This window comes from Blennius ocellaris (genome assembly GCF_963422515.1).
Source record: "Blennius ocellaris genome assembly, chromosome: 17".
Classification (NCBI taxonomy): Eukaryota; Metazoa; Chordata; class Actinopteri; order Blenniiformes; family Blenniidae; genus Blennius; species Blennius ocellaris.
In genome coordinates, this window is record NC_137666.1 from 17,656,670 (window position 1) to 17,675,039 (window position 18,370).

The window sequence follows — 18,370 nt, forward strand, 5'->3', positions numbered from 1 at the left end:
CTTCACAAGCTGGGCGATCAGTCGTCCCTCTTGGAAACACCACAGCCTCATAAATCACAGCGAGTATCATCGTTTTCAAGCCTTTAAATAGAAACGATGTGACGGCAGAAGCCCAGAACTCCTTCCCAAAGGTCAAATGTCGCCGACCAGTACGAAATGGAAGAATACGGAGACATTTCTTCTCCTCCTTGTGATCGGGCCGGTCTTTCGCAATCCCTTTCAATCAAATCCAAAGGTCGGCGCGGTGGAAGACGAGCGCGTGGACCTGGAGGCGGAGAAACTGTGCTGCACTCTCGAACCGCACCAAACCGGCCACTTGAAAAATTAATAAGGCTTTTAATACTGGTTAGCATTTGAGTGCGAGGAAGCCGTAAAATGATGCACATCTCCAAAATTAATAGGGAGGAATGACGGAGAGCTCTCCTCGAAAGGTCGATGGGCCAAAACTTTACCGAGCTGCAAAAGGAAGGAGCCAGAGAGCAGAAATAAACCCAGCGACGTTCTATGATTTTAAATGCGTCAAATGAATTTATTGTTTATATATGTATAGATGTCACACTGAAGCTGACCCACTAACTCCACGCTGTGAGCCAGTCAATCACTGTGCTGGAAACATACTCCAAAATATTCGACGCTGAGAAATGACGTGTGCGATGAAGTATCATCGAGAGCACTTTAAGATCGGCCGAAGTGAAGCTGCAACTCGGGTTCTCAAATTGAATATCATTTGGATTTAATTGCATGAGGCGGCACGAAACGGTGGAACTGCGTGCTCCGATCGCTTAATGCGTCTCGTATCACCGTTTCAATATTTGGCAAATTAAATGGCATCGCGGCGGCTCGACGGAAGATGACACCCGTCACGGGATACGATGGTGGTGTTATTTAAAAAAAAAAAACGACTGTGCGCAACTTTAATCGGGGTTGGGGTGTCAGGAAGGATGTGAAGGTCACGCAAGTTCTGGGAAAACAACAAAATCTCTTTGAAAATCGGACGCTCCTGCTGATATTCCAGCATGTGTTTGACTTAATGACATTTATTCTGCCCAGTTTTGTTGGTGAAGCAGTTTTAAGCCCCGTTTACACGACGACGATTCCAAGTTTTTAAAAAAACCGCACCGTTTTCCCTTTCTGTTGAGTTTCACATTTACGCAGTTCAGTAAACAATGTCGGTTGACATGGAAACTGAAAATGCAGCTTTCCTGTCGGAACATTAGGGAGTGCCGTTTGTTTTTGTAATGAAACTACAAACATGTGCCCAGAGAACAATGTGCTATAAACATCAACAACAGTGAGTACATGGCCTTTCACCATAATCACAGAGGTTGTTAAGAGTTTATTCAGTAGCCAAATACAGCACGTTATACTATACCATGATATAATTAGTTACAGGGCAAAATATTATGCTATTAGCCATGTGATGTCATCATCATGACAACTTTAGCCACTTCAGTAACTAATTATTCCAACTGAAATAATCAATATGCTTCATTTAGCCATTTCAGAAAAGCATCGTAGTATATTTAGTCAAAACAGGGTTAATGCTATGTTATATTTAACTGAGCTATTACGCTATAATTAAGCCTGAATCGAATTTCCGGCATGTTAGTGGGGGTCAGTCTGAAGCAGCAGCGAGTCCAAGAGATGGTGTGATCTGAGTCAACATGGATGACGGCAGTGATGAAGCGGTGACGGGAACCCCCGACGCGACTGCGTGCATCAAGACGGTGAGCCGTCTGGCCCCGGAGACACAGACGAGCCCTCCGGCCCTTTATCAATCTGCCGGTGCCAGCCACAGTTCCAACAGTCACGGCAAGTCGGAGGAGCTGTTTAACTGCAGCCTGATCTGCAGCGTCACGCCTGCAGCACACATCACGTCTCACACAGAGACGCAAATGACATAAATGCTCGAAGGGGGGTGGGGGAGTAGACTCGATTTCTTTCATCCATTCACAAAGAGAATAAAGTAGTTATTACAAAATCTTGCTCATCTTATTCAAGCCATTGAAACGCACAGTTTTCAGGACAGAGTGGACTTGCAAATTGATGATTGTGGCTGTTTAACTTCATTATCACAGCAGGTACTCGGGGGGGGGGGGGGGGGGGGGGGGGGGCTTTTTGGGTCATTTGTGGAAGAGGCATTAGGCATTGTGTGGCGGACTGAAAAGAAAGAGGAAGTGGAAGCAATCAAATTGAAAGTGGGGCTGTGATTGTGATGTGGTCGCAAAATAACACATTTAATAATTGTCTCAACAATGATGCAACTGTGCTTTTACACCGTTTTCATGACCCGAGTTTTGCATTGCACACATCAAGCCGACACAACACTGCATGTTAACCTGAACCAACCCCCCCCCCCCCCAACTGAAAAGCAACCAAAGTTTAGCATTTTCACTCATCTCCAGTGTGGTGTGGATCTACCTTGAGCCAGCATGCTGAACTCCAGGAACAGAGCGATGTGGTACAGCTCCATGGCCTCCTCGGTGCGCGTGCTGGCCCCGCGGCCCCCCGACACCAGGGCCTGCACCTCCCCGAGGCTGCCTACCGACGGGCTGCCCCGCAGCACCAGCCCGAGCTCCACCGCGTCCGTGTACATGCAGTGGAGGATGACCTGCACGTACTTCCGGGGGATGATGGACTCGTCCAGCACGATGCGGGTGGGTGTCTGGAGCGTGCGCTCCGTCATTTCCTCCCCCGTGCGAATGCGCCTCTGCAGGAGGTTCCTAAAGAAAGGCGAGCGCGCCGACAGGATGGCCTTGTGCGCCCTCAGGTCCTCGTCCGGGGTGGCCGGGCCTCCGCCGACCCCCGGGCCCGCCGTCGCGGCGGCGGCGGCGGCCCCCCGCTCGTTACAGCTCTCGATCATCTCGGTGTCGGAGGAGAAGCTGAGCAGGGCGTCGTAGTAGCACATGTAGTCGAACAGGCCCTTCATGTCCGCCTCCAGGGAGTTGGGCGTGCCGAACTCCTCGCTCAGCTGCACCAGCACGTCCACGTTTTGCAGCCGGGCGTCCTCGGCCCCGCCCACGCCGAACTCCCCCGTGTACAGGTAGTGCAGCAGCGCGGAGAACATGGGCACGTCGATGCCGGCCGTCTCGATGTCCATGAGGACCTCGGCGCCGTAGCCGGGGGACGAGGACAGCAGGCTCTTGAAGAAGGGGCAGCGGGCGGCCAGGACGGCCCGGTGGGCCGGGAAACACGTCCCCTGGAAGATGAGGTCCACGTCGGTGCAGTACTTGTGTTGGTAGAGGGCGGCCAGGTCGCGCTGCAGGCTGGGGGCCTCCGCCCTCGCCAGGCTGGCCTGGAAGCTCAGCTCCTTCAGGGCCGCCGTGCCCTCGTACTCCTCCACCAGGGCGTTGGTGTCGCGCACGTCCCACCCGGACAGGAGCTCCCGCATCTGCCGCGCGTGATCCGCCGAGCGGCTGGATTTCCGCCGCTTGATGAACCGCCGCTTGAGCGTGGCCAGGCCGAGGCTCTTCTTCTTCCTGTCGGCGGGCCGCTCATGGCTGTGCTCCAGGCTGTACAGCTTCGACTCCCAGCCATAGCCTTGCTGGGAGTACGAGGACGTCCCTGGAATTAAGAGGAAAAAACAAAACAAAAACATGCAAGTGAGCCTCAAATAAAATCCAGTTTGAGGTTATAAAAAAAAAAAATGATTAAATCATGTTTAAACTCAATCTGAACATGACTGAAGGGGACTTTCCTGTTATTTATGTATTGCTGTGAAAAAGAAAAAGAAAACTGTACGTGGAGCATGTATTAAAGTCGAGGTACCCGACAAAGGAGCCCCCATTCAGCAGATATCACAGCTTGTAAACACCTTTTCTGCAGCCAGCTAATAGAGCCAAAGCCCTCATGCAGCTCTTCTGCAGCCGGATCGGTTTCACTCCCGACTTTCTGCACAGCGTAACATGTAGTTTTAAGCAGGAGGTTCACGTCGTCCTCCAGACCTCGCCGTGACTTTTTCGCAGTTCCTCTTCGCAGCCAACTCTTTTAATTCCAGCCTGGGTGGCGAAATCTGGAAGCAATGAGCGCGCCGATGTCTCTTTATAGCCTCCGTCTGACTAATCGGGACGGCGGTTTGTGTCGTTCTCAGATCCTCGAGGTGGGAAGTAACAAACGACAACTGGCTGGCTACTTTGTTTGAAACCGCGACGGATGACGGAGGAGCCGGAGCAACAGAGAGGGAAAGTCGACCTCACAGAGATTCACATATAGGATCTGTTTACGCGACAGCGCCTTGAGTTAAAACGCATCGTTTCTGTGGTTTTTTTTGGGAAAAGAACTACAATATTTCAAAAATTATGGAGTTTTCATGTTATGCTACTATGTAATTTAACCATACAAATGCGGAGAGAACAAGCTTTTGCTACGGAAGTAGAAGTTCCACCTTGGGAGCAGTTTTTAAAAAAAGTAGTGCTTTCAGTGGCTCCGAGCACTGTTGTGCAACTAGAGCCCCAAAACACAAGTTTTGCGTTTTCACTTGAAAAGCTGTCATATAAACAAAGATTCCTTCATCATCCGCACATCATCATCATCATCATCACCTCATCAGCAGTTTTGTTGTGAGTGTTTCAGGGTTACATCAAAACCATCACTTTACAGTCACAGAGACCAAAGCTGACAAATCTCATAAATTTAACAATTACATCAAGACTTCCTGTTTCCGTTTATACAAAATTAAGGTTTTAAAGGGAACGACATTTTCAAATTGCCTGAAAAAAATCATAAGTATTTTACAAGGGGAGTAACAAATGTATAAAAGTTCAATAAACAGATATCCAAGATGTACAAAAAGCAAATTTGCTGCAAAGCAATGGATTAAATTTTTTTTTTTTGAAATGTACTTATTTTTGGAAAGAAAAATCATATTTCCCAATCCAAGATCGAGTTTGCCGTGGCAGGCCAGATTTCTGGAGGCTCGACGCCAGCGTCCAGCTCTTCCAGACTAAATACACGCTCCCCTGACCCAGCTAGCGGGACATCTGGATCCAGTTCAAGAGCAGAAAGCGCAGACGGCGTCCTCCATTATGTTTGTTTGAGTACAAACCAGTCTACCGCAGACTCAGAACCAATTAGAACTTTGTACTACTTTGTTCCCCTCTGTGAGCTTCTGCCCATTCACATATTTAGACCCAATCAATTACTGTAAATGGCAGTTATCTTTGGCTTGAGTGTACGTCAGAGGAAGCCCTGCCAAGGAGATCCTCTCTCTCTCTCTCTCTCTCTCTCTCTCTCTCCCCCCCACAGCATCCATCAGAGTGACCCAAATAGTAATCATTCTAATAGTGTGAATCATCTGCGGGCCCGGCCAGCTCAGCCATGCAGCAACAGACCTCGGAGCGGACCCAGAAGGTCTCAGGAGCGACTCGGGAGAGTCTGGCTCCTGGAACGATGCTGGTACTTTGAAATAAAGGGCAGAGGAAAAAAGTCCTCTTGAGACTGAAAGATCAATTTGAATAAATTCGGCCCTTTTCAGACAGGTTTTCAAACTTTGTCACTGTAAACAAGCAGTGAACGATTTCAACATAAACTGTCCTGCTCTCTCACAGCCAATTGAAAAAGCTCTGGAAAAGATCGTCGACATATAAACTCGCACAACTATGGCCCCTGTTTTCACAACTTTTGTTTCAAGGGAAAACGGAAAACTTTTGAGTTTTGATAGCCCGTTTACATGACAACAGTGCTCAGTGACTTTGTGACAACGGCTCCCAAGGTGGAACTTTTTGAAACGTGCTTGGACCCCGTCTCTGTTGGGAACACTGCTACTGCTGGTGTGAACTGGGCCATAGTAAACAGTTCTGCACGTGACACATGAGCACGTAGATGGACAACAACAACAACGGCGGCCTCAAGCGTCATGACTCCCAGTCCACAGTCTCCTGGGACTATAATCACACATAACAGCGTGTTTATAGCGTATTGTTCTCTCTTGCGGTTTTATTACAAAAACAACAAAACTTCTCTGAAACGAAAATGCAAAATCGATGCATGTTTATTTAAAATATTGTCATGTAGCCTTAAGGCCCCTGCACGCTCCGTTTTTTAAGGTTTTGTTGGTCCGGTTTTAACTGCAGGAGCAGAGAGCTTTGAGGGATGCGTTCAGGTGCATCACGTAAACCCCCCCTCCTCCGACACGTGAAAGAGCTGCGGGGCTCGCACTGCAGCGAGGTTACAAGCTACATACGATTAAAATATGACAAACTGGCCGAAGGAAATGACGGAATTTAGTTCGGCCAGACCCTGGAGTGTCGAACTTTCTTCTTGTTCCTATGGAGTATGAATTGGCCTTTATACTGTGCGGAGACAGCTATTCTCTTGTTTTTCCAACAGTGCAGACATCAGCTGGAACAGAAGTGCATAAAACATCTCCACATGAAAGACCCAGACTGCAGCAGCAACCTGTACGTGCTCACAGGGACCAAAACTGTCACATCAGAGTCCCTCGTCGTTTCTACAATTTACACTGGTTCATAATTCTATATGGGTTGTTTTAAAAGAAAAAAGAGAGAAAGAAACTGTATCATAGTACAAGTCAACGACACAGTTCAAGAGCACTCACGCAGAAAAACAGTCACCTCCTGCGCCATTAGTTGCCATGGAAGCAGGTTAATGTAGTCTAAAGTGCGAGTTTGACCGTGTTTGAAACCATATAATGCATTTGTTTGCAGCAGAGGTGGATAATAAATGAGGCTGCACACTTCAGCTTCGACACCGACTGTGTGTGGGGAAGTCATGTGTTCAACTAAAGGTTCATGTGAGGTAGAGATACCGAACGGTACGTCAAGTGAAAATGCAAAACCATCGATCGGGGGGGGGGGGGTGGCTGTGCGATTGGGCGCAACGCGGTTAAGTTACCCACCTATGAAAGTCTGCTGCGGCTGGGCACTTCCCCCGATGCGCGGGGAGCACGAGTGTGGATAGCTGGACCCATTGGCACCCATCCTCGCGTCTCTTCACTTGCTATTCGGGGGTCCCCCCTCTTGCTGAGTCATTCTGCTCAGGCAGCGTCGTCCTCTGGATCCTCAGGCGCGGGTCAGGCGAGGACCCTGCGAAGGAGTCTCAGCGCCGCAGGCCCCGGCTGCCATGCCTGGAGGGAGAGACGGGATGAAAGGTGACAGAGAGAGAGAGAGAGAGAGAAAGAGAGAGAGAGAGCACACGCAGAGTGAGACATTTACGAGTTATCGGGCTTGAAACGTAGCTGACTTAACATCTTATGCAGATTACAGAATGCATTTGGACTAGTAGCACTCTGTAAAAGATTACAAATGAGCGAGGGGGGGGGGCTCAGTGTTAAGGACCCCGAACAGAGGGGACGTATATTCCCCATCCATCACACTGTTTGAGCCACATTGATTTCGGCGTGGTGATGAATGGCGGGCTGTCGCAGCTGTCCTACAGGCCCGTGAGGCTGAGAAAGTGATGACGTTTTTTTTTTTTAGTTGGAGGCTCTTCATCTGGACACTGTGTGTTCGGGCTTCTATCTGTAATCTTCCGACAGCGACTTTGGTTAACAGAGACTTCCTCTTCCTCCCCTCAGGAAGCCGCCTGGCAGTCATCTGCAAATCGAAGGCAGATGTAGGAAGAGCCTCGGAACACGGCGCAACAGGCCGCTTCTGTGCATTCCACCAGGTTAAACAGTCTGGTGGCGGGCGATTTTGGACGCGCGGTTCAAAGTGAAAACCGCTCATCCATATCAAGTAGACGCGAGACCCGATTGTATAACTTTTCCCCGTTAATGAATTTTAGTTTCAGGTTAACACGCTCGCACTCTTCAATGAAAACTCATTTCAGCCTCAACAGCAGTGTTAATTTAAAAACTCCAGCCCAGAGTGTCACATTGAAATCGATATACAACACGAGACAATAAAAAAAAAAAAAAAAAAAAATCCATCTTCCATCAGCGGCTGTGATGGACAGCAGAGGCTCCGTGTTCAATATTTCTGGGAGCCATCAGTCATGTGGGAGATGCAGAAACGATCCGTGGAGCTTCAGGGAGTTATTAGACAGGCAGAGCGGGTTTTTTTGTAATTTTTTTTATTCGAATTATTCTCACATCAATGAGATGGAAAATTTTAACTTAGGAATCGGTGTTGCATCACAGCACAGAAGTTGTTTTTTTTGGCAGCTGCAGCTTCGACTCACAATCCAAAGACATGCAGGTTAACGGTGATTCTAAGACTTGTCGTACACTGAGAGAAGCCAAATAGAACCCTTTTTATTTGGTAAAATTCCATTTTATTATTGCTATTCAAGGCCATATTAAGATCTTTTTTTTTAAACGATTGTTTAAAGTTACTCTAAAATGTATCACTTCTGCACATGGAATAAACCAACACATGAAAACAAGACAATCGCCACACATTTCCACTAATTTCCAGCCCACAGTTTGCTCTAAAGCAATCACACCAAAGTTGATATGTTTAGAAATAAACCGGAATTTGTCGCCATCAAACTGTGTTTCTTTCGTTAACCGACGTCGTCTTCGGAAACTTGCGCACAAGGAGTTCCTGGGCGATCCAAACGGTGTTGCGGCAACTCCAGCGAAACGATCAACATTTGACCGATTCAGCCTGAAAAAAGCCAAAGTTTCTCAAAGAAAAGCGTATTCAAGCCATGACAGCAGTCTTAAATGTTGTGAAAATGATCGGTAATCGTTTTTCCGGAGTGTACAAACAGGATCCTAAGACACTACGTCTCAGGAATCTGCTGGAGTTTCCGTGAGGACAAGGTGTCAACAAACCTTGGGGACGTTCTGCGGAATTTGAATGCTGGAAATGCATGTTTGTACGAGTGTAATGATGAATTTCCTTCAGAAAAGGTATTGACAGAGTAAGAGGGATGAACATCAACAACTTAAACTGGGTCCTACATTTTTCCTGTGTGAATCTGGGAGAGTAACTTCAAATCGGGTGGATCAAACTGTGTAACCACAAATATCCTGAGATAATCTTGTGACGGTGTGAGAAACCTAAAGACTGCCGTCACGCTGCGCTTCTCAATCTGCACTCATTAGAAATTTCCACGCCGATCAACGCGACACCGGCACCACATCCAAAAAATATTCTTGAAGAATCCCAGCGGGGGATATCGTCGGGATTCTCACTTAAGACTCTCGCCCTAAGTTTGAGAAATCCGTGTCCTAGAGTGTGGCGGCTCATAAAGTTCCACAATCGGACACAGTCTGCAGGAGCTGTTGGCTCAGCGCCCCTGACCCCAGTCTGGAAAGAGAAGATTGATGGACGGATCTATAGATCAACTCAACACTTTTTTTTTTTTTTTGAGTCAATTTTCTCCATGAGTGAAATCATAAAATAAAACAAGGCTGCACTCTACTTGGCCGCTTCAGTTACTCTGTGTCCCGACTTACTGGGGGAAAAAAAAAAAAAAAATAGTCATTGTATTGTTACTTGTGTTTTTCCCACAGAGTGAAATTTCAGCTATAAAAAATGCCCACAGCCTCCAGAGAGTTTATCAAGTCTATAAATATACCAGCATTAACATTGATAATCAATATAGGTCTCAAGTTTTATTCTTTTAAAAGCCAAAACTCTCAGATTCCAGCTTCATGAATATTTATGTGGAAATCAATACATGATCAACTCATACTTAATATCTCTTGACTTGTGGACCATCATTATAATAACAGGACGTTGAGACTCCACAAGATTGAAGTGACCAATACTTTGCATCATCTTCTACCATTTTAAAGGTTTAAAGGGTGAAACAATTCATCACTTTGAAAAGATTAAACTGTTGAATCTGTGATCACGTCAATCTCAACACAGTGCTCTGTTGTTTACGTCGTCAGTGGGAAGCAACAGAAAGCTCGGATACAAGGATCACCCGCAAGATATTATAGATTAACTTTTTCCCGTAACCATTACCAGAGTCTCTGTGAGGGGTTGCTTTTTCCCTCCTTGAGTGGATCACGGTGGGCAAAAGTCCAAGTCACAGAGTGGGGGGTCAGAAAAGCTGCCTGCTGTGTCACTTGCTGCATGTTTTACCCCAGATTTGGTTGGGAAATAAATGAATAAATAAATAAACGAGGAAGAAAACGACTCCCTTCAACATTAAACCGGACACAAATGGACCCGCTGCCATAATCCTCAGTGTCAGACAAGCACATCAGGTGGCTTATGGAGTCCACTACTGGCAGGAGGAAAAAAAAAAAAAAGAAGAAAGAAAGAGAGGGAACTATACAATATTAAGCACAGTCATCATGTTATGACAGATTCGTGTCTATTTTTAAAAGCAAAAAGGGGGCGGCTTCTTGATTTTCCATGGCCTCACGGTCTTACCATCTCGCATGATATTTATACATATTTACCACTTTATTTACCTTTTAAGCAGCCGACATAAAAATAGTCCCAATGTATACATACACGTGTATTTTTCTTTTTTTTTTCTTTTTTCTGCACGGCCAGACTGAGAACTGGAGTGTTGATGGTAGATCTGTTTTATCTCAGCCTGCTAGTTTTTTCTCTCCTCCTTGCCTACCATACTAATAAATCATTGTGTCTGCCCCTGTAGAGCAGCACTCCGCAGCCTCCCAAGGGTTCAATGGAAAACCACAGCCTCTTACTCCACACAGACAAACAGTCACCAAGTAGTGGCGCTGGAGCACTCCAATAAAAATATTGGTTGATCTTTATTTCATTAGGCGGCTTTAAATAGGCCCCCCCCATCTTCACAGGGAATTCATTTGGACAAAATTAGAAATTGAATTCGAATATGATGGAGATAGAGAGAGAGAGAGAGAAAAGCCCTTGAGATATATACTGTTGTGTATACAAAAGGCAGCAGTGGTGGTGGTGGTGGTGGTGGGGTGTTTGGGGGGTCCTCAAAGGAGTACAGCAGAGGGAAAATTAAAAAAAAAAGAGAGAGAAAAAGCAACCCAAAACATTCATTGAACGACACGCTGACTTCCAAAGCCAGGCGGCTTTGACTCCGTGGAAAAGCGCGAACCAAATTTAACTTCAGCTGCAATGCAGGATTCTAAAAGCATAATTTAGGACAGCTATTTCCCTGAGACCCGACTCGCACTGTTCAATAGGAGGCATCTCGGCCATAATCTCTCTGATGGCCGGCCATTAGGACACTTCTCTGCAGTTAAGACTGAAACGGTGTGCTGCTCCGCTGGGCTCGGGCAGTGCCACAGACGGAGGGAGGAAAGAGGAGGAGGAGGAGGGATGGAGGGGGGGGTAGACGCTGGCCGAGCTGGACTATGCGTCCCTAATGAGAGGTGACAGCAGACACTCCCTGCCCCCCACCTATCTCTCTGCTCGCTCACACACACACACACACACACACACACACACACACACACACACACACACACACACACACACACACACACACACACACACACACACACACACACACACACACACACACACACACACACACACACACACACACACACACACACACACACACACACACACACACACACACACACACACACACACACACACACACACACACACACACACACACAATCAAACCGCCTACCTCACCTCAGCCATGTGGCTCTTTTTTGTTTTATTTAAATCTGCCACTTGCAGAGGTTTGTAAGACCTGAGCCCGGCCTCCCGCTCAACATCACCACACCAAAAAAAAAAAAAAAAAAATAGGTGGCACAAGAGCAGGACCGATGTATTATTCAAATTGCAGCCGGGGCACTTTATCAATCATTCATGTGGATTTCCTCATGACGGCCGGTGGCGGAGCCTCGCTGCTTTCTACAATCCCCCCAATTTCAGGTGATTTCAGTTCAACCTCTTGCTGGTTTTAACCTGTTCACCAAAGCCCTGCCGCGAAACCCAAACACTTCCAGGTGAAAAGTGTACTCCCATTACTCCTGCGAGTTTCATATTGTTTAACCCTTCAATTCCTACCCTCGTGCCCCAGACATTTGTCCTGCAGACTTCTATGAATCAAAAACTTTCACATGGTTTACTAGATTTGAAAACCTAAAAGCTTCTGTGAAGATGTGAAATAAAGCTTCGTGCCCAAAATACCCCACTCAGGACTTTTAAATACAACTGTCCAATCACAAGATTCGTCAGTGTGTCACATGTGTAACATAAGCTTCTCGGTATCATCATAAACAGACTGTGTTTATCTTGAAAAATGGCCAAAAGAGCCTAGTCACTGTACATTTCTTTGGCAATTCCCCTGCCATGAAAATAGAAATAAATCTGAAACGACCTGGTTATTTTAGGATGAAAGTGTTGTTTGCCTGCTGATTTTTTAATATAAAACTAAGTAGCTGCTAAAAATTTTTTACTTCATTTTCCCACTCAATTCTGATTTGTCTTTTATATTGAGCACAAAGTTGTTGTGTTATTGTAATATTGCTGTCACACATTAGCTGAGGTGTCGACTCTGTGTGGGTCAGTTTAATGACCGGTTTATCTGTACGTTCATTACACCAGGCAGTGGGAGGAAGATGCTCTATAACCTGGATGTTAGTGGGAGGAAGGTGCTCTATAACCTGGATGTTAGTGGGAGGAAGATGCTCTATAACCTGGATGTCAGTGGGAGGAAGATGCTCTATTATCAGGATGTCAGTGGGAGGAAGATGCTCTATTATCAGGATGTCAGTGGGAGGAAGATGCTCCATTATCAGGATGTTAGTGTGAGGAAGATGCTCTATAACCTGGATGTCAGTGTGAGGAAGATGCTCTATAACCTGGATGTCAGTGTGAGGAAGATGCTCTATAACCTGGATGTCAGTGTGAGGAAGATGCTCTATAACCTGGATGTCAGTGTGAGGAAGATACTCTATAACCTGGACGTCAGTGGGAGGAAGATGCTCTATTATCAGGATGTTAGTGTGAGGAAGATGCTCTATAACCTGGATGTCAGTGGGAGGAAGATGCTCTATTATCAGGATGTTAGTGTGAGGAAGATGATCTATAACCTGGATGTTAGTGGGAGGAAGATGCTCTATTATCAGGATGTTAGTGTGAGGAAGATGCTCTATAACCTGGATGTCAGTGGGAGGAAGATGCTCTATTATCAGGATGTTAGTGTGAGGAAGACGATCTATAACCTGGATGTTAGTGGGAGGAAGATGCTCTATTATCAGGATGTTAGTGTGAGGAAGATGCTCTATAATCTGGATGTTAGTGGGAGGAAGATGCTCTATAATCAGGATGTTAGTGGGAGGAAGATGCTCTATAATCTGGATGTCAGTGGGAGGAAGATGCTCTATTATCAGGATGTTAGTGGGAGGAAGATGCTCTATAATCTGGATGTTAGTGGGCGGAAGACGCTCTATAATCTGGATGTTAGTGTGAGGAAGATGATCTATTATCAGGATATTAGTGGGAGGAAGATGATCTATAACCTGGATGTGAGTGGGAGGAAGATGATCTATAACCTGGATGTTAGTGGGAGGAAGATGCTCTATAACCTGGATGTTAGTGGGAGGAAGATGCTCTATTATCAGGATGTTAGTGTGAGGAAGATGCTCTATAATCTGGATGTTAGTGGGAGGAAGATGCTCTATAATCTGGATGTTAGTGGGAGGAAGATTATCTATTATCAGGATGTTAGTGTGAGGAAGATGCTCTATTATCAGGATGTTAGTGGAAGGAAGATGATCTATTATCAGGATGTTAGTGGGAGGAAGATGCTCTATTATCAGGATGTTAGTGGGAGGAAGATGCTCTATAATCTGGATGTTAGTGGGAGGAAGATGCTCTATAATCTGGATGTTAGTGGGAGGAAGATGCTCTATAATCTGGATGTTAGTGGGAGGAAGATGTTCTATTATCAGGATGTTAGTGGGAGGAAGATGTTCTATTATCAGGATGTTAGTGGGAGGAAGATGCTCTATAATCTGGATGTTAGTGGGAGGAAGATGTTCTATTATCAGAATGTTAGTGGGAGGAAGATGATCTATAACCTGGATGTTAGTGGGAGGAAGATGCTCTATAACCTGGATGTTAGTGTGAGGAAGATGCTCTATAACCTGGATGTTAGTGTGAGGAAGATGCTCTATTATCAGGATGTTAGTGTGAGGAAGATGCTCTATAACCTGGATGTTAGTGTGAGGAAGATGCTCTATTATCAGGATGTTAGTGTGAGGAAGATGCTCTATAACCTGGATGTTAGTGGGAGGAAGATGATCTATAACCTGGATGTTAGTGGGAGGAAGATGCTCTATTATCAGGATGTTAGTGTGAGGAAGATGCTCTATAACCTGGATGTTAGTGGGAGGAAGATGATCTATAACCTGGGTGTTAGTGGGAGGAAGATGCTCTATTATCAGGATGTTAGTGTGAGGAAGATGCTCTATAACCTGGATGTCAGTGTGAGGAAGATGCTCTATAACCTGGATGTTAGTGTTAGGAAGATGCTCTATAACCTGGATGTCAGTGTGAGGAAGATGCTCTATTATCAGGATGTCAGTGGGAGGAAGATGCTCTATTATCAGGATGTTAGTGTGAGGAAGATGCTCTATAACCTGGATGTTGGTAAGAGTAAGATCTTCTATTATCTGGATGTCCGTGGGAGAAACATGATCTATAAACTTGATATTGGTGTGCAGAAGATTAGCTGTATGGCAGTAGGAGTAGGAGCCTCCGCAATCTCGACGTCAGTGTGAGGAAGATGCTCTATGAGCTCGCTGACAGCTAAAATTGCTCAGTTAGCAGCTCTACAACCGTCTTTGTCGGACAAAAGTAAGAGGTTCGGAGAAGCTCCGGCAACAAGCCGCATTAACGCTTCCTTGACTGATGCAACTTGTTGGTTAAGCGTCTAAACTTCCATCGCAACTCGTCGGCACCAGAAAAACAAGTGTTTGTCAAACAAGGCAGCATGAAGGCATGTCGCCCTAATTAAAACTGCACTTCAGCCAAGACAGAGCTCAGCTGTCAGAAACATCCGACCAGCAGCTGGGACGGCTTGACGATAGAAAGTGATGGTGAAGGAACTGCTGAGGCGGCGCTGGAGATGATTAAGACGCTTCCATTTCTCTGCCGTCTGGTATGTACACAATAAGTTGATCATTTCGAGAAAAAACGACACGCGCTGCTGTGCACCGACTGAACTCCCCTGGTCCCGCTGTGAACCCGGCGAATTTTAAATTGTGCTCACATCTTGATCCGACATCATTGTCGGGCTCATGGCACAGGCCCTAATCTCCTGAAGGAGAGCAATCAGCCAGAGAAAGGCAGGCCCGCATCAAACGACACCAACAGCCACAAAAACACTGAAATACTTTCCTCAAACACACATTGGCGTCTGCAATTACACAGCAGCTCCTCCACGGCGCTCATTATGTCTCCGAGCTGTCATAGACACAGCTCTTCAATTTATTGGTTCCAAATGGGGACTTTTATTAGTCTAGTGCTGCTTTGGTGTGGAGTTTCGTCAAAGTGACCAAGAGAAGAAACAGACAGTTTACTTTTCGCGACATGCATACAATAAAAAGAAAAAGAAGAAGAAAAAAGGGCTTCGCTGTCACAAAATCTGTTGAATGACCTGTGATGAAGGTTGGCTTTCAGTCGGTAATTACAGACTGTTTGACTCTGGATATGCGATACAATCGGAGGTGCTCTAAAAAGGGGTCATAAAGAGGAATGCTGCGGTGGGCAGAAACCAGAACTTTCCAGCACGGAGTGACCTCCACAGAGCTAAAGTGGCCACCGCTCGGCCCGGACCAGCACCAGGAACAGAAACAGACCGCAGGTGCGATGGGAACCAGCATCAATCCCTCAGAAACTGCCGACGAGGGAGACGTTCGAAGGCAGGGTGGCGTGTTTACCTCTGCAGCGTTTGACCGATCAGATAAACCGGTGTATCATAAACATCAGGTGATCACAAGACGCTGCAGGGAGAGGGATCGGAACAGGCTGGAAAACAGACGACACACACACAAAAAAAAAAATAAACAAAAAAAAAAAAAAAAACGCGTGGAGGGAACAAAAGTGCCCACAGTTGATGACTCATGGTGAGCAGTCTCTGGATTAGCCTGTGTCAACCAACAATATGAAGTGCGGTGCCGCGTGTTTGACATTTTACCAACTGTGTTGTCAGCTCATTACGCTCGGCTCCAAACACACAAAAACACCCATTAACATCCTGGATACTGTTTCATCAGGGTTCACGTTGTGGTTAACACACCGGGTTGAATGAAGATGATGCGTCGCCTTCGTCTGCAAGCCGGCAATTTTTCCATTACGGATCGGTTTAATCATTCCCTAGTAAGGCGAAGACTGCTTACAGGCATCTGCTGCACTTGCCACCGCACATCTGGGAGGTTTCCCCATTTGGAGTTTGCATGGTCTCCCCAGGCTTCCTCTCCGTTCCTGCCAGCTTTCACGGTGCACGTTGAGTTTCTTTCGAAAAACTGGTCACAAATAGAAGCGTGTCTTTCACCCAGCTGTAACAGGGGAACAGCATGTGCACGTGAGGATAAAGCAAAAGACCTATGTTCCTTGATCAGCTCTCCAGTCAACCAATCAGCAGCCAGGCCAAAGTCCAGCTCCCCTCCTTCACTCCTTTTTGTTTGTTTTTTAGCTAGCAGTGAACTTGTGAGCATTGCAACTCAGATAATTGCATGTCATTTGCCAGGCCAAGGAGCACCCACACAAATACTTAACGTGGTGAAAATGAGACAGTGGAGGAGCGTGTGTGAATACACACCTTGTTGGTAATGACAGGACGGGATGGTCTCGAAGTCTGCTGCTCCGAGGAGGACGGGGTGACGGGAATGCTGAGTCCACACACAGTTTGAGTGAGATTACCTCAGGATTACCAACAGCCCGCGTATGGCTCCTCGGCATACACGCACACGGCAATGTCAGACGTGTCAAACAATCTTAAAACGAGGTACCCTGCACCGGGAAGCGTCCAGATTGACGTGACGTGTGTGTGTGTGGATGGCACCGATTGCAGTGACAAGTCTGTATTGTTGCCATAGCACAGCCCATCAACAACTGTCTCCACACCGGGGCAGATCCCCAGCAACACGTCGGTCGATCGGCAAAGTGACGATCCACACCTGTCCTGAACTTTTCCATCGATCTGACCTCTCCGATCCCCCCCTCATCCCCCCCCCCCGAGGCTTCTCCCCCCCTCCCGTGTGTCACCCGGGAATCAATCACCGGCGACGGCTTTGTTAGCCACCGTCGTTATCGCCGAGCTATTGTTGCTCTCCGGCTACCGAGATGCCTCACTCAAGTCACCGCAAAGCGACGGAAATCCAGCCGATCGTGTGTGTGTCCCCCGGATTATACATTTCAAAACCGCGGCGTAAAGTCCAAATCGCAGCGGCCAGGCTCGAAGAGGAGGGGGGAGTCGTATCGAGCACAGCCCTGTAATTAGTAGCATATCCAGAGAGGCTAGCTACCTCCACCGCGTCGCTTCCACTTTCCCCAAACGACACATTTTTTTATTTTTTATTAACACTTCCAGGATTCAACTGTTGAAAAAGCCAGCGGCTCCTAAAAAAACACACGCACACACACACACACTCACCTGGAAGCGAGGGGCTTCATGGGCATTATTCCCCCCTCGTAGTTTGAGCTGTACTCCGAACCAACTTGTCTGTGGCAGAAGGGAGAAGAAGAAGAAGAAAAAAAAAACTGCAGCTCAACACCTTCTTTTTCCAACTCTGCTCATTACGCACGGCTCGACGTCAACGTCCACCATCCGGTTCCCCCCCCCACTCCAAAAAAAAAAAAAATAACGCAGGGAATTCACACTCGCGTCGACTTTTCCCCGGGGGTACTTTTTATTTCCCAGCTTTTAAACTCGAGTATGAACTAAAAGCGAGGCGGGTTTGGTTCTAGGCTCGGTTCGGTGTTTCCCCATAACGCCTTGTTGGGTGGTTGTTGTGGCCTATCCCAGCGCTGCGCTGCAAGCTGCACACAGGCAGCTCACTTCCGGAACACGCGCTGTCAAAATAAAAGCGTGCTCTCGCGGACTTGGTTTTTACTGTTAACAATATATTCACGCAGAGCTGTTTTTGAATGCCTCATCCCTTCACGTTTAGTAAAATTTTGTTTTTGGGACATTTTTAAACACTTATAGTAGCTCTGGGATATCTTAAATTATCGTAACGTTTCTCCTGCTACGGGAGGTGCTTTTAGTTTGAAGTGTCTACATTTTTATATATAATCTGATGCCGATGCTCCACTCAATGTTTAAAAGTGTATTTTTTCACAGATTGAAAAGTGTGTTTTTAACAATTTATAATTAGTTTTAATAATATTTCTTCCCAGGGATTTAAGAGAAAGAAATTCGCCCTTTTCTTTTATTAGAAGGAAAATCTGCTTGAAAGATTCATCCAGATTTCACACAATTTAAAATCCATCGAAAGTCAAAGGCATATTTCCGTTATGAAAATGTGTCTTTT

At 46.4% G+C, this 18,370-nt stretch overlaps 2 protein-coding genes across 2 annotated transcripts in view; one reads left to right on the forward strand and one right to left on the reverse strand.

The window, feature by feature from the left end:
* LOC308142325 (putative E3 ubiquitin-protein ligase UBR7) overlaps positions 1 to 328 on the forward strand; it is a gene marked incomplete at its 3' end in the record, with an annotated part of 2,442 nt that extends 2,114 nt beyond the window's left edge. The window contains exon 5 of the mRNA XM_080512673.1: positions 236 to 328. Coding sequence (XP_080368799.1) covers positions 236 to 328 — 93 coding nt within the window. The remainder of the gene's footprint in view (positions 1 to 235) is intronic.
* A 2,067-nt stretch (positions 329 to 2,395) lies between these two features.
* Positions 2,396 to 17,765, reverse strand: btbd7 (BTB (POZ) domain containing 7; the record flags this gene model as incomplete). The annotated part of the gene is made up of 3 exons (XM_080512674.1): positions 17,491 to 17,765; positions 6,857 to 7,084; positions 2,396 to 3,564 (listed from the first exon to the last, which is right to left on the reverse strand). Exons 2-3 carry the CDS (start codon positions 6,936 to 6,938, stop codon positions 2,396 to 2,398), a joined length of 1,251 nt encoding a protein of 416 aa, XP_080368800.1. The 5' UTR covers positions 6,939 to 7,084; positions 17,491 to 17,765.
* Positions 17,766 to 18,370: the final 605 nt, after the last annotated feature.